The 25,271-nt window shown below is 40.8% G+C and overlaps 1 protein-coding gene across 1 annotated transcript in view; it reads right to left on the bottom strand.

The window, feature by feature from the left end:
• The window catches only part of LOC141105839 (transient receptor potential cation channel subfamily V member 6-like), an 83,679-nt gene that overhangs the window by 52,878 nt on the left and 5,530 nt on the right, over positions 1–25,271 (bottom strand). The window contains exons 2-5 of the mRNA XM_073595970.1: positions 20,229–20,574; positions 13,165–13,262; positions 9,646–9,768; positions 1,588–1,725 (exon numbers count right to left, since the gene is read on the bottom strand). Of these exons, the coding sequence (XP_073452071.1) occupies positions 1,588–1,725; positions 9,646–9,768; positions 13,165–13,262; positions 20,229–20,296 (427 nt within the window). The 5' untranslated portion in view covers positions 20,297–20,574. The remainder of the gene's footprint in view (positions 1–1,587; positions 1,726–9,645; positions 9,769–13,164; positions 13,263–20,228; positions 20,575–25,271) is intronic.

Here is a 25,271-nt window from a genome sequence, read left to right as displayed (position 1 = left end):
ATTAAAATCTCAGGAGTCCGACATCTTTATTGTTTTACTGGTGACTGCAAGAAAAGCAAACGACATCCAATATATTTCAGAGGTCTCAAAATCTCTTCATAAGAGTTGAGTGGAGCAGCACAATATTTTATGGACCTGAAAGTGCTCCTATACAGATTGGTTGGCAGTCAGGGGATATTAAGGAGAACAATTAGTAGCCATGTTTACACCAAAATGGCAAGGGGCTCTGATCTGCACAGGAGCACTTTTAAGTCTACATAATATTCTGCAGTTTGGCCCAGCCCTGATGAAGAGGCATTTTGTGACCCCCCCCCCAAAAAAAAACATGTTGGCTGCAACCAAACGAATAAAGATTTTGGACTCGTGATTTTTACTTGTCACTTTTATTGATACTTGGATTGCTCAGTTCAGTTGAACTCCCACTCCTAAAGAGTCCCTGCTTTGTGGCGAGCTGCCAAGCCCAATAAATCAGGCTCAAGTGAAGACTTTGTCCACCTTTTAAAAAAAAAGTGAAAATGTATGTCCAGCACTTCGCAACTATCTGTTCTTACATTTTTAATGTTCTCTGTGTCCCCAAAGTGGATGTTTCCTGCCCTAGTGACAACCTGCCACCCAAGGTATCATCAGAAACAAGATTATAAACGTTAGCAAAGGCCTGAAAAAATGCCTTTAGATTGTCAATTTTAAATGCAAGATAGCAATGGCAAAACTGTGTTATGGAAGAATTAAATGGTCGGACTCAGTCCAACCAAAGTATTATTTTATATTATAGCAATTTGTGGGCTAAGTTAGATCCTGACTTCTTTTTACTGGGATATGCAGACAGGGAGACTTCCCTGCCATAATTCTTCAATCAGGTTCTTGTTAGCCTGGGAGTTTCAGAGGCTCCCATTCACCTTTTATGTGTCCCAATTCCTCATGTCACATTATTTATGATATATATATATATATATATATATATATATATATATATATATATATGCTAGAAAATATAAAATAATAAAAAAAAAAATCCATTAGAGATGGTGGGAACCCCTCATAATGGGCACAGCAAGTGTGCAGACCCAGAAACTCATCATAGGGATGGTGGGGATCCTTCATAATGGCTACAGCAGGTATACAGACCCGGAAAGTCGGGATGGTGGGAAACCTGCATGATGGCAAGCAGTTATATAAAATGTAGGAACTTAGCTCAAAATTCTTCCCAACAGAGTCTCCTAAAGATGTTAGAGACCGTCAGGTCATTAATCTCTTCAGCATCTACTAAAACAGAAGTATACATTTTTTTGTGGACTGACCTATGAATTTTTTTTCTCCATCAGTCATCCTGTTCTTTTCTATAGGGTGGAGTCAGAAGGATGAGCTTATAAAGTAAAGCTTTCATTACTAGTATGCACACAGTATTTTTAGAAGCTGCTACAGGAGTACATTTATAACAAATCACTTTCAATGGTTTATTTAATAGACCAAAAGGGAGCAAATAAAAGAAGTTCATTGTTAGGGTTTACATAGTTTTTAGGATCACTGTCCATCCGTAAATAAAATATCAGTTTGGGGCAGAAAACAGGAAAGCAGACCCTGACTCACCATAATAGAAGGAGTTGGGTTTGAGCTGGAAGTACGTTCCGACTGCCCGTGGCATGGACACGTTGGCACCATTATGTATCAGTTCTTGCACAATTGCTAGATTCTGACGCATTACAGCAATGTGCAGCGCTGTCTGACCTGCCAAGACACAAGAAAGGGGAAAGCTATGAACACAAAAGGATTGATAGCATTCTTCAGACCTGCCAGTGAGTATTTGGTGGATTGCCTTGCAGGGAAACTTAATTTAAATCTTCAGCCAACACTGGCGAGACTGGGGTTGGTTTAAAAGTAGCTTCATTTTGCTGTTCGTGTCCCCATTGCAAACATTTTCCCTCACTACCTGTTCCAGAAATATGTTAGGTACAGAGACGGGTAAAAAGTTGATGGGCCACCCTAGTGTCCTCCCTACTGTCTGCGACAGGGACCTGCAGTCAGGGGAGGCAGGTGAGGCAGAGCCTCCCCTCACCGGAGGCATGGTTTAGAAATGAGACCGGTCACTCCTTCTCCCCACCACCACCAGTTCTCTGCCTAAGCCAGTGTCCATACTTACTTCTGGTTCCCCAGGTATAGCCCACTGGAATGAGGAGCCTTAGTCTGCTTCTTTTGGGAAGTGTTCTTTACTCGTGCAACAGGCATCATAACCCATTACTTCATGGTTTAATCAGACATAGCTGGATGGGTACCCACTTCTGGGTTTTATGTCTTTAGAGTACTTCAACTTCCTGGCTAACCCCACTAAAGTGAAAGATTTATGGTGTTCCTTTGAGGGGGGAAAGCTCCTATGCAGTAGTCTACATTTTAAAGTTGCCTGCCCTTGGAACCCCCACTGGAGCTTTAAACAGTCAAACAGTCAATCACAGTGGTCACATGATTAGGCAGACCTTCCTGCCCCCCTGGACATAATAGCTCGTTAATGCCAGTGCAGGTGGGAACAGGTTATGATGGAAAAAAAGGTTGATCAATATATAGTACAGTACATTACAGGGTTTGCAACAAACTTTGTAGCAGATTCTTAATGTATTGTTCTTGCAAATCTGATTCAAAATGGGAAGGTCTGGTTTATTATAACCACCTGGTGCACTCTCGATTAAGAAAGCTGTAGGGTCTGCATCCCTCTAGAAGTATTTAACCCTTGGGGAGTATTTAAAGATGGGAAGACCTGGAAAAAAAATTGAAAAAGTGGGAAAAAATGGTTCCTTTCCACCTAAAAGAGGAAGTTCTGCTTTAAGGCCTCCTCCCACACTTCTGCCGCTTTTGGGCAGTGGGGGTGAGCGAGTTCCCTCATTTTGACAGGTACACGGCTCCCACCTTTATTTTCCGATCGCCTAGGTGATCAGAAGCAGGAGCTGTGCTCCCCCCTCCCTCAGGTCCCAGAAAACTACAGGACCATTCACAAGGTGCAGTGAAGTCACAAGCTGTCACAAGCAGGTGCTCAAAGTTAACATGCCGGCGTCTGGGACAGACGGCAGGAGGAGAGAACAGCTGGGGTGAGCCCATCCTTGGATCATGGGACAGGTGAGTGGCTGTTTATTAAAAGTCAGCAGCTACAGTTTTTGTAGCTGCTGGCTTTTAATTTTTACACAGGAGACGAGCTCCTCTTTAATTGACAGGTAAGAGGGTAAATTTGTCTGTCAAATTAGTTTATCCTATTTAACCTTTAAATGATTCCTATTAATGTTCTCCATCACAGCATAATGTTTCCCTATAGTCTGCTCAGTAAATAGTTTTTTTCTTTTTCTCCTCTTAGTAAAATAATGTGACCAATATCTAGATTATGGAAATATTTCCAAACTGCAATTTCTGCTGAGAGCAAAGCTGCAATTTGCAAATATTGTGAGAAGAAATAATATTTTCCAAATGCTACAAGGATGACAAAACCCATCCTGGGAAGCCAGAGGTGTCCTAAAGACATTAAAAGTCATTTATGGAATTAAATGATGAGAACCAAAATGAAAGTGCAAGGAGCTTTTCCCTTCAGAGTTCTCATTCCAGAAACACTTTTTCTGCTGCTTCTGGATTGTCACAAAGTGTTTCTTCACCAGCAGCATCTTCAAGTAAGGAAGTCTTACAAACTGCGGCCTCCCAAAAATACACTATATTACCAAAAGTATTGGAACGCCTGCCTTTACACACACATGAACTTTAATAGCAACCCAGTCTTAGTCCGTAGGGTTCAATATTGAGTTGGCCCACCCTTTGCAGCTTTTACAGCTTCAACTCTTCCGGGAAGGCTGTCCACAAGGTTTAGGAGTGTGTCTATGGGAGTATTTGACCATTCTTCCAGAAGTGCATTTGGAAGGTCAGGCATTGATGTAGATGAGAAGGCCTGACTCACAGTCTCCACTCTAAATCCTCCCAAAGGTGTTCTATCGGGTTGAGGTCAGGACTCTGTGCAGGCCAGTCAAGTTTCCCCACCTCAAACTCACTCATCCATGTCTTTATGGATCTTGTTTGTGCACTGGTGCGCAGTCATGTTGGAACAGGAAGGGGCCGTCCCCAAACTGTTCCCGCAAAGTTGGGAACATGAAATTGTCCAAAATGTCTTGGTATGCTGACACCTTAAGAGTTCCCTTCATTGGAATGAAGGGGCCAAGTCCAACCCCTGAAAAACAACCCCACACCATAATCCCCCCTCCACCAAATGATTTGGACCAGTGTACAAAATAAGATCTATAAAAGACACGGATGAATGAGTTTGGGGTGGAGGAACTTGTTTTGTTTTTATGCCTAAAAGTTCAGTTTTGGTCTCATCTGACCAGAGCACCTTCTTCCACATGTTTGCTGTGTCTCCCACATGGCTTCTCACAAACTGCAAACAGGACTTCTTATGGCTTTCTTTCAAAAATGGCTTTCTTTTTGCCACTCTTCCATAAAGGCCAGATTTGTGGAGTGCACGACTAATAGTTGTCCTGGGGTCTGTCAGGGCTGGGCTCAGCCCTTCCTTCTCAAAGCTGATCGCTCAGCTGTTGGCTTATTGCAAGCTCCTATCTCTCCACAGTGACTGTTAATGATATCCTGCTCTTCAGTCCTGCCTACTTAAGCCATCCAGTCCAGATGATCTCTGCCTTCGCCTTGGTCACATCTCTAAAGATGTTCTCCTGTGTACCTGTTAAAGACTTGCTTGGCTGACATTCCTTCTGGCTCCAGATCCTGCTTGTTGTTCTACTACGCTCATCTCTGGCTCCCTGACGTTTTGGCTTGTCTGACTATCCGTTCTGGTTTCTGAACTCTGGCTATGTTTTGAATACATTTACTCTGTTTACCTTTTTTATTATTATTAAACAAGTGTGATTTAACTGTACTTCTGTTTCAGTCTGATTCATGGTTTCTGACAGGGACAGATTCTCCCACCTGAGCTACCCGAGTTACCATGGGCCTCTTGGCTGCTTCTCTGATCATACTCTCCTTGCCAGGACTGTCAGTTTAGGTGGATGGCCATGTTTGGTAGGTTTGCAGTTGTGCCATACTTTCCATTTTTGGATGATGGATTGAACAGTGCTCCATGAGATGTCAAAAGCTTGGGATATTTTTTTATAATGTAACCCTGCTTTAAACTTCTCCACAACTTTATCCCTGACCTGTCTGGTGTGTTCCTTGGCCTTCATGATGCTGTTTGTTCACTAAGGTTCTCTAACAAACCTCTGAGGGCTTCACATAATAGCTGTATTTATACTGAGATTAAATAACATATAGATGGACTCTATTTACTAATTAGGTGACTTCTGAAGGCAATTAGTTCCACTAAATTTTAGTTAGTTGTATCCAAGTAAAGGGGGCTGAATACAAATGCACGCCACACTTTTCACATATTTATTTGTAAAACATTTTGAAAACCATTTATCATTTTCCTTCCACTTCACAATTATGTTCCACTTTGTGTTGGTCTATCACATAAAATCCAAATAAAATACATTTACGTTTTTGGTTGTAACATGACAAAATATAGAAAATGTCAAGGGGTGTGAATACTTTTTCAAGGCACTGTAGATCCAATGACACCTGAAAATCAGGAGAACATTCATCAAGCTATTCATAGAGCAATATATGCTTCTGGATCAGCATTGTCAAGAACTGAAAATGTATATTGGCAGGAAGCTTTTACATTATTATAAGAGAAAGGGGGGTGGTTACTTGTTCTCATGTATAGGTGAAATTTTCTTACATGTATACAATCCTTGTAATTCTATTTGTAATAAAAAATAACATTTTAAAAAGCAAGTTTAGTTTATTTACTGAATAAGCTGTTCTTTTATTTCAAACACAATAACTTATTATACACTGCATTTCACCTTCCCAGTGTAACAAAATGACTTTCAATTTGTACATCTACTCCATAATGAATTTTTACAAAAATTTTCTAAAAGTGTAGGTTTTTTTCCAGAAAAAAAAACTGGGAAAAAAAAAAGTTCATTTCACATGGCTTCAAAATTTCCACAAATTTTACATCTCTAGGTGTATCTCACCAAAACTGAAATTCCTACTGCAGGGGGTGCCTAAATTTGGCTTGCATCATAGCGCAGACTCCTGGGGAAATCAGTTAGCCAATCACACAAACAGGAAATGACATTGCTGGGGGTGTTCTGTACACCAACTGTGTAGAGAATCCTTCCAGGTTGCCATACTGTATTGAATTTCACAGAAAATTACATCACTGCAGACTGAAAAGGACAGGTCATTTTTAATAACATTATTTATAATCTTTATTTATCAAAACATTATTACAATTTTTTTATAAAACATATACACATCCATAACTTTATCTATAGTGTGTTAAATTATCTTCTATATTACATATTCAGGTCACTACACATCCCCATAATCCTTATTAACTCATACCGAATATGTTCTTCAGTGCATTACCCTAATCATTAACACATTTTTCCATCATACTAAAACCTCAGCAGTCATACACATTCATACATCATTCACATATCTATCGTAAAGGAGAGAAAAAGAAAAAAAAAACCCATGGGGGAAGAGGGGGCGTTACTCCCAATTCCTCCCCCTAACCAACCTAATATTTGCTCAATAGCAACGACGCTGCTCTAAACTCTTCCCATATCAGCCATATAGTTATTATCTGTTTTTTTAAAATCTTCTTCCATAACCATCCTCTCTTCTAAAGAACGCATCACGCCCATCTCACACTCCCACTCTTCTATAGCGGGAGCTGTTCTACTTTTCCATTTTCTGGCTATAACGGTTCGTGCGGTAGTTAGGAAATATTTTAAAATTCCCTTTTTTATATTTTTCACCGATCCAGGGATCATTGACAATACTGCCACATATATATATCTGGTTGTAATTTTATCCCTGTTACAGCCCTATATATTTTGAATATTTTTTCCCAAAATAACTGGACTTCTGGACAGAAGTAACATATATGTGACATTGTGCCTCTTGTCATGCAACATCTCCAACATATTTCTGCATTATCCAAATTTATTTTATGCATATCCACTGGACACCTATACCATCTGGATAAGATTTTATCATTTCTTTCTTGATGTCTAGTAGAGATTGATAGTTTATGTGTTAATATAATTGCTTTTTCCCATTTGGCTCTGGGGATGATAGCCCCTAGCGCCTCCTCCCCATTTTTTTTATATAATGTATCTCTTGCTCTTTATTTTCTGAGATTAAATACTTATAAACAACAGATAGAGTGTGTGTTGGTCTATGTTCCTGTAACAGTAGTTTTTCTAGCTCTGTCAGTGGTCTGTTTAATACGGACTTCTTCATCAAAGAAAAGATGTATTGTTGGAGCTGCCCATATTGCATCCATTTCTTTTTATGTTCGATACCCAGGGCACCTAATGGGGGGAGTCTATTCCCATCCATCGTCTCTACTATCCTCGTATCTTCAAACCTCTGCCATTTAAGGAAGGTCTTGGCATCCACTGCAGGTGGGAATTCTGGATTGCTAAAGAGAGGAGTCATTGGACCTCTATACGTAGATCCTATCCCCTGTTTTATCAAATCGTCCCACACTTTCAAGGTTGATACAACCAAGGAGGGCATATCCCCATCCAGGGGTCTACATTCCCTCTTAATCCATGGAAATAATTTCAGTTTTATAACTGTGACTTCTTCCTCGAGTTTTACCCATTGTTTGCAGTCTACATTATGAAACCAGTCCACAATCCTGGTTATGAATATTGATCTAAGATATACCGATATATCTGGGAGAGCTAGACCTCCATCCTTTTTTAGCCTATATAGTATTTTTCTATCAATTCTGGCAGTCTTATTTGCCCAAATAAAGCTCCCAATAACCTTACAAAGTTGATTCAAGATATTTGTTGAGGGAAATATAGGTATCGTCTGAAATATATATATATGATTTTAGGCAATATATCCATTTTTATAATATTTATCCTACCCATCCAGGAACAGATTCCTTTATCATAATGTTATAGTGTCTTTGTTATTTTTTGCACTAACGGAAGATAATTAGGTTCTTGTAGTTTATTCATCTCTTTAGGGATAAAGGTTCCAAGGTATTTAATTGCATTGCCATTTAAAAGAAACGTTTTTTTAAAGAAGTTCCGTCATAGCATTCGGCAAAGTGATATTTAAAGCCTCAGATTTATTATAATTCACCTTAAAATTACTCATATCACCGAATCATTTGAATTCTGCTATTAGGTTTGGTATTGTTACCAACGGATTTGTAATATATAGCAACAGGTAATCTGCATATACTTACATTTTATACTCTACCTCCGCTAATCTTATTCCTTGTATGTCATTATTATTTCGAATCACTATTAATAGATGTTCCATAACTAATATATATAATATTGGGGATAATGGACATGCCTGTCGGGTTCCATTAGTAACAGGGACTATGTCAGATATGTCACCATTTGCATGTATTCTAGACGTTGGATTATGATATAAAGCCATTATTTTATCCAGAAGTAGTGGACCAAGCCCCCATTGTTTTAATGTCTCTTTGGGAAAGCTCCATCCCACTCTGTCGAATGCTTTTTCGGCATCTATTGCCAACAGACAGGAAGGGATGGAGCGTCTCCGGGCATGTTCCACCAGAGTCCGTGTTTTTAGAGTGTTATCTCTCGCCTCTCGTCCTTTTATGAATCCCACTTGATCTAAGTGTATATGTGCTGGTATTATTGGGGTAAGTCTGTTGGTGATAATCTTCGAATTTTTACAAAAATTTTCTAAAAGTGTAGGTTTTTTTCCCAGAACAAAAAACTGGGAAAAAAAAAAAGTTCATTTCACATGGCTTCAAAATTTCCAGAAATTTTACATCTCTAGGTGTATCTCACCAAAACTGAAATTCCTACTGCAGGGGGTGCCTAAATTTGGCTTGCATCATAGCGCAGACTCCTGGGGAAATCAGTTAGCCAATCACACAAGCAAGAAATGACATTGCTGGGGGTGTTCTGTACACCAACTGTGTAGAGAATGCTTCCATGTTGCCATACTGTATTGAATTTCACAGAAAATGACATCACTGCAGACTGAAAAGGACAGGTCATTTTTAATAACATTAAACTACAATGTGGCTTTTGTAGCAATTGTATATGCTATGTATATAAAAAAAATGGAGTTATCTTTTAAACATTAGGTTTTTTTACAACAGTAGGTAAGGAGTAAAGGTAACATTAGGTAAGGAGTAAAGCTACCTCTACTTCCTAAATAGCAGACTAGTTAATAATAATGGGCATAATCGCACACTGAATTGATTTAAAAAAATACAGTTTTCATTTTTTCTTACCGTAATAAAGAAATAAATTCTTTGTAAAACCACAACAGGCTTACAATTTGAATTTTGCATAGTCCCTTGCATAATAAACACACAATTCATCTTTTTAACATCAGGTTGTGCATAAGAGACAACAAGGATGATGATCCATTATCCCCAACAGGCGTGTTCCAGGATCACCAAACCACAGGCTAAAGGCAGCATACAGTACAGCAACTGGATAAAAACATAGCTACAGAGCCAGTAGGCAATGCTTTAAGTGTTCAGCTCAAGGTTTTAATTTTTTATTTTGACTTATATGTACCTGTAATGGTTTCTCTAATTACCTTTGTAAAGGTCAGAGGTCATGGGCTGGTTGACGAGCTCTGGCGTATGTTCTAGCAGAATCTTCACAGACTCCAGATTATTGTGGAGCACTGCAAGATGTAGCGCAGTCTCTCCAACGGCACCTAGTAGAAAGTCCATCATTGTTAGACAGTGAGGGGAATTTATCCTAGTCCGGAGCAGGCAAAATCTTGAGAAGCTGTGTATGGCAACCAATCATCTTTTATTTTCAAAGCTAAGAGATAGAAGCTGATTGGTTGTATTGAACACCTGCTCCAGATTCAGCCTGCTCCAGTTTTCATAAATCCTCTCCAATGTGTCATAGGGGTTGATTTACTGAAGGCAAATCCACTCTGCACTACAAGAGCACTGAAAATGCACTTGAAAGTACACTTGGAAGTGCAGTCACTGTAAATCTGAGGGGAAGATCTGAAATGAATCATGTACAAGCAAAAATGCTGTTTTTTTATTCTCCTTGCATGTTCCCCTCGGATCTACAGCAACTGCACTTCCAAGTGCACTTGAAGTGCACTTGTAGTGCAAAGTGGATTTTCCTTTAGTAAATACTGTACACCCTCCTATCTTATTGACATATAAAATGCAACAGACCAATTTTATAATCATCAAGAAACATTGAATTTTTTTTTGTCTCGTTTTGGTTTAAAATTCTATACTGTACGTGAGACCTGAACTGACCCAGCGTATTCTTGGATGGAAAAAAAAACAGTGTAAAGTCATTAAAGCATATCTTTTTTTTTTGGTGTGTATTATGTTTCTTATTTTAAAGTTTATGTCAATCCAAAATCTATTGTGCATATTTGGCATCATGACTTGTATACAGTTTGCCTAAATGCTTAGTCCACCTTTTGAAAAAAAGTAGTAAATGTAGCAATATTGATCAAATGATCAATATGCATTTACTATTTCTTGCAATGAAGCCTGCAGAGCAATGCATTGGTAAACACAATAGGGTTGACTGCTAAAGACGCAATTTACTAAAGGCAAATCCACTTTGCACTACAAGTGCACTTGAAAGTGCACTGAAAGTGCACATGGAAGTGCAGCCGCTGTAGATCCGAGGGGAACATGCAAGGAAAATAAAAAAACAGCACCTTAGCTTGCACATGATTGGATGATAAAATCAGCAGAGCTTCCCCTCATTTCAGATCTACCCCTCAGATTTAAAGTGACTGCGCTTCCAAGTGCACTTTCAAGTGCACTTGCAATGCACTTGTAGTGCCAAGTGGATTTGCCTTTTGTAAATAACCCCCAATAGGGTTTACTACAGGCAAATAGACTGTGCACTTTGCAAAGTGCAGGTGTAGCTACTCCAGGGCTTAGTATATGAGGTACACTTTGCAAAGAGTACCCAATCATGTGCAAGGAAAAAAAAAAACAGAATTTTTTCTTACACATGATTGGATGATGGAAGTCAGCAGTGCTTCTGCTCATTTACGAAGCTCTGGAGCAACTGCACTTGCAAAGTGCACAGTCTTTTTGCCTTTAGTAAATTAACCCCAGTTTGCAAGGGTCCACATTTTTAATTTAATATGTATCCCTTTAATTAAAATATGCATAGGCCAAAGACTGTACAAAGAGCAACATAGATGGTGCTGCAACCCATAGCACACACTTAAAGTAGGATTCCGGCCAGCTAAAAAAAAAATTTAAAGTTAGCAGCTACAAACACTGTAGCTGCTGACTTTAAATAAGTAGACTTATCTGTCCTGGGTGCCCGCGATGTCGGCCACCCGAGGCCAACCCCTCCCTCGGCTCTCGGGTCCCGGAACCGCCATCCTAGGTAGGGGAAACAGACAGTGGAGCCTTGCGGCTTCACTGCCAGTTTCCTACTGCGCGCGTGCAAGCGGTGCAGTGATCTGTGAATGGTCCCGTGGTGTTCTGGGAACACACACAGTTCCCAGAAGACAACGGGGCCGCTCACCGAGGAGCAGAACACGCCGCGGAATAGGAAGAGGAAGATTAGGAAGACTGCCTAGCAACAAGGGTTTAGGTAAGTATAAAAACATTTTTTTTCTCCAACTGTTTTTTTTTTTTATTTTTTTAGAATTTTTGGTGGAATTTTTTTTTTCAGGGTGGCTCTCCACTTTAAAGCTGAGTTCCACCCAAAAATGTAACTTCCGCTTATCCGGTTCCTCCCCCCTCCGGTGTCACATTTGGCACCTTTCAGGGCGAAGCAGATACCTGTCTAATACAGGTATTTGCTCCTACTTCCGGCGAAAGATGGCCGCAGAATCCGCTGCGATCTACGCCATGTTCGGCCCCTCCTCTGTCCCTCCCCCATTGTATTCTGGGAGACACACAGGTCCCAGAAGACAGCAGGGACCAGTCAAAACGCGCGACTCACGCATGCAGAGTAGGGAAACAGACTGTGAAGCCGCAAGGCTTCACTTCCCGACACCCTTACTTAAGATGCCGGCACCTCCCCCCCGGAGCTGAGAGATGGGTTGGCTTCGGGTAAGGATATCGCGGGCACCCTGGACAGGTAAGTGTCCTTTTTTTAAAAGTCAGCAGCTGCTGGCTTTTAATTTTTTTTTTTGCAGGCGGAACTCCGCTTTAGAAAGAAGTACAGTCAAAGCTCATTTGGCTATACTTCTCCTATGGATCACAGGAGTGCAGTTCGTTGTGCACTCCTGTGACCCATTTTCAGCAGACAGCGGGCTGAGGCCTGCTGTCGGCTGACATCACAAAGCCGGTCCAGGCTTAGGCAAATCGTGACAATGAAGTCAGGATCCCCCCACATGCCAGGACCAGAACCTGGCTCAGGAGGCTGAGCCAGCCGCTTTCTTCCCCTCCACAGCACAGCGCACCAGGGAGTGAGGGGGGGTGGGGGCAGAGCAGGCAGTTACCAGTTCTCTGCTCAGGAAACTCTGAGAACCAAGCAATCAACGGTGTTTGATCGCTCGGTTCTCAGTTTTAGAGCTGACGGGGGACAGATGCAGCATCAGTTTGATGCTGAATACAGATTCAGAAAAAAAAGCCCGTACTTCTCTTTTAGACCTCTTTCACATGGGTGGCTGAGGTGGAGAAGGTACAAACAGGGGGTTGAGCCATGGCTGTACCACCCCAGAGGGAGCTGTTCATATGCTGCATCCATGATGCTTTGTATTGTGGCCGCTGCAAATTTAACACAGCATGTCAAACTGGCAGATGACCTCTCAAACGTGACTATTCAAGTCAATGGTACCCCGCTGCAACCATGAACCTAATGTCTGACTTGAAGTTGCAGCGCATTAGTCCCATAAAAATTGCAAAAAAAAGGCATTTAGGAGGCTACAGCATCACCACCTGAATGGCTGAAATTAGCTGCTAAGTTGCACTCTGCGGATTGCTTTTCAGAGAATGGGCTAGCGTAAACTGGGCCTTAGAAATCCCTTCTCCCTGATGTGATCACACTAAGTGGATAACACATACAGGTAGCTATGGGTTGTCACTCTTTGTAGATTGCCATGCCAATTTTGTGGTCGTACTAAATTACTAAATAACCAGAATTAAGTACTTACCTCTTATTAGTGGGTTAATGGTCTTCAAAGCCAGCAGCTTCTTTAGAGCACTTGTGCGATTCATCTGTGCATACTTAAGGAGGGGCAGCTCCTGAATCCTGCGAGAACAGTTTGTGTTATTTGTGAGCACCGGATACCTATAGTCGCTGAGAAGTATATTGAAAAGTATAGTGAAAAGTTGAACGAAATGTACATAGTAGCAGAGAATATTTCTATTGGGTTATAACATTTTAGTCTCAACTTTTTTTTAGCTTGGAGGAACCCTTATAATAATTTTCAGGTCTTGGGGAATAAAATATTATAATGTAGCACCCTCTAGTGTGCTAGAAGTGTAAATATATTAGGGGGAAGAGACAGGAAGCAGTACATGCAGGTTGCAGGGGGAATGGGGGTGGAGCTGGGAGTGGGAAGCGAGTGGAGAGGCAGGGGAGGGGCAGTCACCATGAGGGAGAGAGAGAGAGGGGCAAACCGCTTCCCACCCGCCCGCCCTACAATCTTGGTGGTCGTTGTGGGTTAGTATTGGGGGGTCTTGAGCGACAAAAGTGGTTGTTTTTGTGAATAAACTGGATGTTATTCTTGTCGAGGTGCAGGGTCCATTTAGGTCATATGGGCACATCAAAAAGGTATGGTGTAGGGACCCGTCTGAGGTACGGCTTCCAGTTGGTATATGGGTACCTGCTAGTTGTCTCCAAGTCTGTGGTTTCGCAACTGGAGGCCTGAGAAGTACTAGCAAGTGCAGTTCTGGTTTATGCCTATTGGGAACTTGTGCTCCATTTAAGTGAATAAACTGGATGTTATTTTTGAAAAGATTATTATGTTAATTATTATGGTAATTTGAGATTTATATTTGGTTAATAAAACGGCTGCTATGGCTAATTTACTCCATTTCAGTGTTGTGTGGTCATTAGAGGGTTATTGGTATAGCAGGTACATGCCATAGTTAATACCATAATCAAGTATTTGACACCCCGGGCAAATCTCTGCTCTGTACAACAAAATATATTCAGTAAAAACTTGACAATGAATATAAATAACAGAAAAAAATGTGGTCAATATGGAATTGACCCCTTACATTGGTGGTCATTGTAAAATTTCCTCCTAGCATTGGTGGCCAGTAGAACATTTCCTGGTTCCTTCGTGATCAGTGTAACCCCATGTAACATAATTTCTGTAGTCATGGGTGTGCGCAGCCTGTTGTATTAGGGTGTGCACCCCAGAACTCAAAGACACATGTGCGTGTGTGTGTATATATATATATATATATATATATATATATATATATATATATATATATATATATATAGATATCTAGATATAGATATCTATATATAGATATAGATATCTATATCTATATATCTATATCTATATATATATATATATATATATATATATATATATATATATATATATATACACACACAGTATCTCACAAAAGTGAGTACACCCCTCACATTTTTCTACATTTTTTACTATAACATTTCATGTAACAACACTGAAGAAATGACATTTTGCTACAATGTAAAGTAGTGAGTGTACAGCTTGTATAACAGTGCAAATTTGTTGTCCCCTCAAAATAACTCAACACACAGCCATTAATGTCTAAACTGCTGGCAACAAAAGTGCACCCCTAAGTGAAAATGTCCACATTAGGCCCAATTAGCCATTTAACCTCCCCGGTGTCATGTGACTCGTTAGTTTTACAAAGTCTCAGGTGTGAATGGGGAGCAGGTGCTTTAAATTTGGTGTTATCGCTCTTATGCCGCAGACACACGGTCGGAATTTCCGACAACAAATGTTCAATGTGAGCTTGTTGTCTGAAATTCCGACCATGTGTAGGCTCCGTCGGACATTTGCTGTCGGAATTTCCGACAACAAATGTTTGAGAGCTGGTTCTCAAATTTTCCGACAACAAAGCTTGTTGTCGGAAATTCTGAGCGTGTGTACCCAGTTCCCAAACACAAAATTCCACGCATGCTTGGAATCAAGCAGAAGAGCCGCACTGGCTATTGAACTTAATTTTTCTCGGCTCGTCGTATGTCTTGTACGTCACCGCGTTCTTGACGTTCGGAATTTCCGACAACATTTGTGCGACCGTGTGTATGCAAGACAAGTTTGAGCCAACATCCATTGGAAAAAAATCCACGGTTTTGTTGTTGGAATGTCCGATCGTGTGTACGTGGCATTACTCTCTCATACTGGTCACTGAAAGTTTAACATGGCACCTCATGGCAAAGAATTCTCTGCAGGTCTGAACAAAAGAATTGTTGCTCTACATAAAGATGGTCTAGGCCAGTGGTGGCAAACTTTGGCACACCAGATGTTTTGAAACTACATTTCCCATGATGCTCAACTACACTTCAGAGTGCATGAGCATCATGGGAAATGTCGTTCCAAAACATCTGGGGTGCCAAGGTTTGCCATCACTGGCCTAGGCTATAAGAAGCTTGCCAAAACCCTGAAACTGAGCTGTAGAACAGTGACCAAGACCATACAGCGGTTTAACAGGACATGTTCCACTCAGAACAGGCCTCGCCATTGTCGACCAAAGAAGTTAAGTGCACGTGCTCAGCATCATATCCAGAGGCTGTCTTTGGAAAATAGACATATGAGTGCTGCCAGCATTGCTGCAGAGATTGAAGGGGTGGGGGTCAGCCTGTCAGTGCTCAGACCATACGCCGCACACTGCATCAAAATGGTCTGCGTGGCTGTCATCCCAGAAGGAAGCCTCTTCTAAAGATGATGCACAAGAAAGCCTGCAAACAGTTTGCTGAAGACAAGCAAACTAAGGACATGGATTACTAGAACCATGTCATGTGGTCTGATGAGACCAAGATAAACTTATTTGGTTCAGATGGTGTCCAGCAAATGTAGTGGCAACCAGGTGAGGAGTACAAAGACAAGTGTGTCTTTCCTACAGTCAAGCATGGTGGTGGGAGTGTCATGGTCTGGGGCTGCATGAGTGCACACCTCCAAGACAACCACTTCCTTGCTAAAGAAGGTGATAGTAAAGGTGATGGAATGGCCAAGCATGTCTCCAGACCTAAACCCTATTGAGCATCTGTGGGGCATTCTCCACCAGCTCTGTGATGTCGTCATGGAGGAGTGGAAGAGGACTCCAGTGGCAACCTGTGAAGCTCTGGTGAACTCCGTGCCCAAGAGGGTTAAGGCAGTGCTCAAAAATAATGGTAGCCATACAAAATATTGACACTTTGGGCCCAATTTGGACATTTTCACTTAGGGGTGTACTCACTTTTGATGCCAGTGGTTTAGACAATAATGGCTGTGTGTTGAGTTATTTTGAGGGGACAGCAAATTTACACTGTTATACAAGCTGTACACTCACTACTTTACATTGTAGCAAAGTGTAATTTCTCATCAGTGTTGTCACATGAAAAGATAGAATAAAATATTTACAAAAATGTGAGGGTGTACTCACTTTTGTGAGATACTGTATATACTGTATATACACACACACTCTCTTATAAATAAATGTAACCAAACAAACATTTTAAAATCTATTAAAACATAGACAGTGTCGATAGAGCAGTGGACGTGTCAATAGCACAGGTTGGTGTCAGTTGGACAGTGGATGGCGTCAGTAGAGCAGTGAATGGTGTTAGTAGCTTTTTATTTTTATTTTATTTTTTTATTTTTTACAATTTTATTTTTTTATCGTTTTTTTAGGAGCCCCAATGGAGGGCTTTGGTGAAATATCAGGGGTATAAACAGACCCCTGATGTCTCACTTTTAAAACAGAGAGTGGAATTGAGGGCAGGCAATCCCCAGTCCCTTTCTCTGCAGCCTCAGTTGTACTGGATGGTGAATAAATAGGAAGTGCTCTGTGCTGAGCGGCTTCCTGTTCATTCACAAACTGAAGCAAAGTAAACACAGTTTACTATGCTTCAGTTATGAATGGACATGGGAGTGATCTGTACCGATCACTCTTTGTGTTTATTGAGGAAATGAAGGGGCCTGTAAATTACATATTTTTCAGCCCCTTCCCTCATTGTCCATCCTGGTGGTGCTGTGGGGAGGTGGTGCTGTGGGGAGGGGACAGGCAGCAGGGGGAAACATCACCATATGGGGTGATTGGGGTGTGCCCAGGCACACCCTGTGTGCACACCTATGGCTGTAGTCCCTTAATCACTTTTTCAACCTCCTTCCAGGACTTCTGAGCAACATATACTGTCTATCTATGCCATTACATTAGCTCCTAAGCCACAGCCATTTTTTATTTCGATAACCATAAATTATTATTATTATACAGGATTTATCATTTAAAGTAATCAAAAGAAAAATGTGGCTTATTAGCCAATCTAATGGTATAGCTATATACAGTAGGTTGCTAATAAGTGCTGTAAAAAAGGTGAATATGTGATTAAAGGGTTACAGCACTTATATTTTGGAAGCACTGCATTCTATATTTTGTTTTTCGTGTATTTTAAATGGCGATAATAAAAAAATGATCTTACTGCCTCCTTTCTGAAGAGACCAAACACGAACCATATCCCTCACAAATAGCGTGGGATAGAGACCTACAACTACCTTTGACCAGGGAGGAATGGAATACCATATATGAATATGGTCACAAAGGCTCAATGAATGTGGCTCTTCAAGAAAACTGTTACAAAGTGACGACCAGATGGTATAGAACCCCATCACGCCTCCATAAATTTTCCCCTACCATCCCCAACATATGTTGGAGATGTGAAAAGTCAGTTGGAACCATGCTACACATCTGGTGGGAATGCGAGATAATACAACCTTTCTAGAAAGAGGTCCACAGTCTCATATCCCATGTCACCACATATACCCTAGATTATTCCCCGGCTCAGTTTCTCCTTCATCACACATCTCTATCGAAAAAAAGCTATTACAAATCCTTAGCCATGCACATGGTAAATGCAGCTAAGCTCTGCATACCGATGCATTGGCGTTCTAAAAACGCCCCGACAGTTAGGGAATGGTTGTCCAGAATCTCAAACATAAAAAACATGGAAGAATTGATCCATATCTCCCAGGATAGAATACATAAATTCTCAATCACCTGGGCATGTTGGAATCACTTCACAACATCAGACCATTTCCGCCAACACGCTACATAGTTTAGACTTGCCTATGTGGTATCAGGCCTCCTGGGGCTAATGGACGACTTGGGGGGGGTGGTTGGCGGAGCCACACGAGAACGATCCACCAACACCTTCTCTTTTTCTACACCCCTCTCCTAACTAATTTTGTACCTACCCTTCCTCTCCCTTCTCTTCACAACTTAGTCCCTCCTCACCCCCCCCTTCCTGGCTACCGCTTCTGCCTTCTTTCCCTTCCTTTCACTCTAACTTTCTATCCATCTTCCCCATTCTTCCCTTTCTTCACCCACAGTAGGGCTATATCCCTTTCTTACCCTTGAAGTCGAATGCCGTGAATTCGACAGCAACCGATAACATGCCCACTTTTCCCCCTCTCCTTTCACCTATCCTGATGTCGCGAATTGGGCCGTCTCAGGTTATACAATGTGTAATACAAAGACCCAATGCAAGCCCTCTGGCTACCCCCTAACCTTGGCGGCCTGGCGGGGGGGGGGGGTGGTGAAATTGAAAAAGGGATCCTCCACCTAACTACGCCTTGCTTAATCCACAAGTCTTGCTCCTGGTCGACTCATACCTAACTGTTACATTTCATTGTATCCTAAGACTGTATACCCAATATTCTGTTAATGTCGTGACTTTACCAAGTGAATGTATTGCATTCTCTGTATACTCTTTCCTTTCTTATATAAATAAAAAATCTTTTATGGAAAAAATAAATAAATAAAAAAATGATCTTAAAGTCTATCCCCAGGAAACCTAAAAATTATCCCTTGCAGTGGGGCTGCTCCTGCATTGCAACATTTGACTTCTGGTTTCTGTTTAGTAGGGCATTTGGTAAAGAAGATTTACTTACCTGATCCTCTGCACCTACAAGCTCCAGTAGACTGGCCCTCACAGTTTCTTCTCCAATGCTCTTGGGGTCTAAGGTCCTCTTATCATCAGGACTGATGCATAGCCCTGCATTGGACGTGAGGACACAGAGGGACAGTCCACTGGGGGGTGGCATCTGCCGAGAAAGTGGAGGATCAGGTAAGAAAAAATAGCTAGATTAAACAAGCACTTTTTTTTAAGTTTCTTTGAGATGGGCTTTCAATCTATGTTAAAGTCTGTAATACTCTTTTTGATACCTTGCCTTAGTAGTCGGTGTAGATATAAACCCTTACATTGCTGGTGTCACTGGAAAATTGCCCCTAGAGAAGACCTTTTAGATTGGACAGTATTGAAATGGACGCTAGGATTAAAACTGTTAGCACAGTAGTACTGAGGCTTCTTTTTCCAAAAATTGGCCCCTAGACTCGGTGGCCAGTGTAGCTGGGAAATCAATTTGCCACTGTTCATTAATCGAGAAACCCCTAGCAAACTCAGGAGGAAATGGTTTTTGCCCAATCTAGCATAGATTGTACTGGTTTTTATTTGTTTTTTGTTTTGGGAGAAGGCAGATAAAACAGTTGCCTCAAGCCGCAGATAATCCAGATATGCCCCTGATGGTCAGAAAGACAGCCAAGCAACTTACATATCTAGAATGAAGGATAAGCAATATAGCTTAGAAGTTTTTCTAATGGTGGAGTGGAAGGGGTCTTATGTTACATCAAAGTGGAATCCAGGCATATACGAACTAATCTTAAAACTGCTCCCTATACTAGTTGAAGAAAGATACATATACTTACCTATTCCCAGGCAGTTCCGGTGTGGTCATGTGATCTCCTCGTGTCATTCAGTACAGGTTACAGTGGAGGGGAGAGAGCTCTCTGACAACGGCTGGAATGCCTGAGCAGTGACATCAACCATAAGCTTACTATCCATTTTCAGCACTTTGTCCTCTCCCCTGAAGCCGCCGTTGGATAACAAAGGGGAGCTAATCATGTAACCAGACCAGAGCGGCCTACAGGGTAGTTAGTATATGTGTTAGAAGAAGGTGAGAGCAGTTTTAAGATTAGTTAATTCAATTAAAATTCCAGGCTTGTAATAACAAAATACCTTTTTTGCTGCCGTAAATTGATCTCACGTGAGCTTTCCTCTTGCCTATCTTTCCAACATAGGACCATTTTGACTCTCAAGCCCCAGAATCCTTTTAAACCTTTGAACAGTTTAGTCCTAGAGGTGCATTGACAACGAAGAGATCTCAGTCACTCCTGGGGAAACAGTCCATCTTGGAGACAATGGGCACCTTAAACCACCTCCCCTCTCGTCCTGTAGGCTGCAGGAAGAGCTTCCAATTATAAATGTTCAGTGGGCTAATTCCTGGAGACTGTGTGTATCAATGTCAGTGTTCTTGGCACCTGAGCTTTTCTTTGGATTCCTTTTAATTAATGTAGAGAGCCACCTGTTGGGTAAGAACATCAAGTTAACTACTGAAGGCTCAGAAAAGAAGACACTGTAACCACAATGCTTCCCATTGAATGTAGTAACCAATTAACAAAACAACAATGGCAGCCACTCTAGAGAGCAGAAAGGGAAAGGTACACATGGACGAAGAAATACACAATACAATGCAATCATGTCAAAGGTGGTCCCTAAAGCTGACCATACACCAGTATAATTTTAAATGTTTGTTAGATTTTGTAATGGTTTGTGGGATTATTTGATGGTGGGATCAAATCAACTGTAGCCTCGAGAATATTTGAGGGAGCAGGATAAAAAAATTTTTCTTGACCTAACAAAATTCTGTGAATGTTGTTGTTTCTTTGGGAATTATTGAACATTTGTAGTGAAACCTGTTTGATACATCTGGGATCCTTTCACATACTGTAGCAGGTTTGGATGTGTAATAAAATAGAATGACACGGGGAAAAATGATTGAACACGCTAACTGAAATGTATTTAGTACTTGGTACAAAATCCTTTGTTGGTAATGACAGCTTCAAGACGTCTCCTGTATGAAGAAACTAGTTGCCTGCATTGCTCAGTTGTGATTTTGGCCCATTCTTCCACACAAACAGTCTTCAAATCTTGAAGGTTCCATGGGCCTCTTCTATAAACTCTGATCTTTAGTTCTTTCCATAGATTTTCTATTGGATTTAAATCAGGTGATTGGCTGGGCCATTCTAGCAGCTTTATTTTATTTCTTTGAAACAAAATGAGAGTTTTCTTGGCTTTGTGCTTGGGATCATTGTCTTGCTGAAATATCCACCCTCGTTTTATCTTCATCATCCGGGTAGATGGCAGCAGATTTTTATGAATAATGTCTTGGTACATGTTTCCATTCATCCTTCCTTCAATGATATGAAGTTTGCCAGTACCGTATGCTAAAAAACAGCCCCACGCCATGATGTCCTCACCTCCAAATTTCACTGTTGGTATGGGGGTGTTTTTGGGGTGAGGTGCAGTGCCATTTGACCTCCAAATATGGTGTGTATTATGGCATCCAAAGAGTTCAATTTTGGTCTCATCTGACCTTACCACAGGCTTGTCTAAATGTTGTGCAGTAACCTTTAAACAACTTTCAACATGCTTTTTTTCTTTTTCTTTACCAATGGAGTCTTGCCTGGTGAGTGAGCATACAAGCCATGGCGGTTGAGTGCATTACTTATTTTTTTCTTCGAAACGATTATACCTGCTAATTCCAGGTCTTTATGAAGCTCTCCACAAGTGGTCCTTGGCTCTTGGACAATTATATTTTCACTCCTCTGTCTTGTGAGGAGCACCTGGTCATGGCCAGTTTATAGTGAAATTATGTTCTTTCCACTTCCGGATAAAGGCCCTTACACAGCTCAGTAGAACATTTAGAAGTTTAGAAATCCTTCTGTAACCAATGCCATCAGTATGTTTTGCAACAATAAGGTTGCAAAGGTCTTGAGAGAGCTCTTTCCTTTTACCCATCATGAGATGTTTCTTGTGTGACACCCTGTTAATAAGACACCTTTTTATAGGCCATCAGTTGACTCTGAACCGGCTGATATAAATTTGCACTGGCAATGGGCAGGATTGCTTTCTAATTACTGATAGATTTAATCTGGTGTCTTGGCTTTCTATGCCTTTTTGCACCTCTCTTTCTTTATGTGTTCAGTACTTTTTCCATGTCATTCCATTTTATTACACATAACTTAATTTATGAACTTATTTGTTTTGGTTTCTTTGTATGTATGGATTGCATGGGTTGTTACTGACATGTGGTGAAAATGTCATGTCAATAGCACCTTTAGAAATATATTTACCTAGAAAAATGTGATATGTTCAATACTTATTTTACCCGCTGTATATAACAATATACAAACAGAGAGCAGAGGCAACCCTTTCCTCCTCAAAGCAGAACAAAAGCCAACCTTTTGAATAGACGGGAAAGTGATTAGAACCTGTGTCCATTTTTATTGCTGTCTGTGTCCCCGTTAGGGAGATGCACTCTATGCACCCTATTTGTCCTGGTGACAAATTACACCAAATAAAAGGAAATCACAAATTTTTAGTTGTCATCAGGACAGGAATAGTAGGGAAAAATCCCCTGATCTAGTAACCCTGGTGGCAACCAGAGATTTTTTCCTATGGCTATAAGGAAGGGAATCAAGAGAAATCTCCCCAATGGGACACAATGGCAAAAGGAAAATGTATAGGGGCTATAACCATTTCTTACTCTATTCAAAAGGAAAAAAATATTTTGGCATTAGTTCCACTTTAAGGTAAAGAAACATACCAGAAAACCAAATGTCACATTTGAGAGGAAACTGAGGACTTCCAGTGTGTGTCTGCACCAAGTCCAAAAAAGAACAATGGCAGTGGGCTCCAGAACTCCAGCCCGGATCCACAGCATGCTGGGATTTTTTTTCTCAATCTTAATTTTATTAGAAAATTATTATACAAATAGACAAATATGCATACATTAATGGCATAATCATAGCATCAGTAAATTTACAAATACATTATACAAGCTTACATAACAAAAAAAACAACAACAAAACAAAAACAAAAAAAAAAAAGGAGGAAAATGATGGCAACACAGAAAGATCATGTTTTGAAAGATTATTATGTCTTATTAAGATTCTGCTTAAGTTCCCATAAATCATTGTAATTTCCTGATGACTCCCTATAAGTCCTCTAGGGGCCTATACCTGATGGCATTTTTCATATGTATCCAATTTGTGTGCCAGGAGGGTCTCCATCCTCTCAGTGTAATCCATTTCCATTATCCATTCTTTCGCTGATGGCAATTGTATTGATCGCCAAAGTCGCGGGATAACCAATCTTGCTGTTGTTAACCAGTGTCTAAGTAAACCCTTTTCAATATTTTTATAGAGAAAATTGAGTACTATAAAAATATTGATTTGATTGTAGCCGTATTAGTGCAATTGTGACAGAGAAAATTGAGTACTGTCCGTGATACTTTTTTTATTTGCACTAACATACAATTTTTCAGGACAAGCTTTCGGGGTATATCCCCTTCATCAAGGTCCAAGCAGTACTGATTCACAAATTTTTAAGCAGAATGTTAAAGAAGAAGAAAAAAAAAAAAAAGAGAAAACCAAACACATACAAATGTTTGGTTTTCTCTTTTTTTTTTTTTGACAGTACTCAATTTTCTCTGTCACAATTGCACTAATACGGCTACAATCAAATCAATATTTTTATAGTAGCCTGGGAGAATCGATAGCAGAGCAATTTGTGGTGTATTGGGGACTAGCTCTCCTGTAACTATAGTGTGCAGCTGCATGATCCTGTCTCAAAAATTACGAATTTGGGGGCATTCCCACCAAATGTGTATCAACGAACCCTTGGCAGAATGACACCGCCAACATATGTCAGATGCATCTGGGTATATACGCTGCATGGATGCTGGACATCGATATAATAAAAAAGAGAGAGGGTCCCTCTCTCAGGGCCCCGAGCTACTCAGGGGCCACAAATATGACAATATATGGGGAAAAAAACGCACACACAAAAACAAAAGGAAATGGAATCTAACCAAAAAAAAATTTTTTACCAAACCCTACCAGAGGGCTGGTGTACCTACTGAGGGGTAAAGTGGGTGAGCACAGGGGATGTCTCACAACCGAGACCCAGGACAAACATCATTCCTTATTCTCCGCATGCCGGGATTTTGTTGAAATCTCGAGGCGGTCACACAGAACCCGGGACAGTTGGGGGGTATTTTAACCAAATAGCAATTCTTTGGTCCAGTTACTGATATTATAAATAAACGTCTAGATTTAGTCAACCTGGAAAATGTGGGAGCTTTTCCTTTCCAAGTTTTAGAGCATAATTAAACCCAAGAACAAAAATGTAATATATCAAAGCATACCAATCCTTATGCCCTGTACACACGACCGGTTTTGCCGTCGGAATAAACTCCAAAGGTTTCTCCGACGGAACTCCGACGGAATTCCATTCAAGCGGTCTTGCCTACACACGGTCAATCCAAAGTCCGACCAAAGTCCGACCGTCCAGAATGTGGTGACGTACAACACGTACGACGGGACTAGAAAAAGGAAATTCAATAGTCCATAGACAATAGCTTCTGTCTCATACTTGCTTCAGAGCATGCGTCATTTTTGGTCTGTCGGAACAGCATACAGACAAGTGGATTTCCCAATAGGAATTGGTTCCGTCGGAAATATTTAGAACATGTTCTATTTCTAGGTCCGTCAGAATTTTCTAAAAAAAAAAGTCAGATGAGGCCTACACATGATCGGAATAGATGATGAAAAGCTTCCGTCTGACTTTTTCTGTCGGACATTCCGCTCGTGTGTACGCAGCTTTACATGAATCCTTACATGGTGACTGTATTGTTTTTTTTCCCCCTTTATTTTCACCTGCAGATCCTGCCAGTAACACACTTCCTGTTCTAAGGTGACAACACTCACTTCCTGTACTGGTGTAGCAGAATCGTTACCCTATGACAGGACTACAAAGCATGTACCCCTCTCTTTTTTCCATAATATAGGTGGAGGTGGTCTGTAGTTCACAGATAGCTGGGAACAATGTAACTGATAACAATACTGCATAGTCAGAGAGAACAGGATGTTAACAGCTTACAAGGTTTCTGGCAGGAAACACTTTTTTGAACAGACATAGCAAAATGTATTCAGCGTA

This window comes from Aquarana catesbeiana, linkage group LG08 (assembly GCF_042186555.1).
Source record: "Aquarana catesbeiana isolate 2022-GZ linkage group LG08, ASM4218655v1, whole genome shotgun sequence".
NCBI classification, from domain to species: Eukaryota; Metazoa; Chordata; class Amphibia; order Anura; family Ranidae; genus Aquarana; species Aquarana catesbeiana.
Note: the sequence above shows the minus strand (reverse complement) of the source record. Positions and strands in the feature narration are given on the sequence as shown.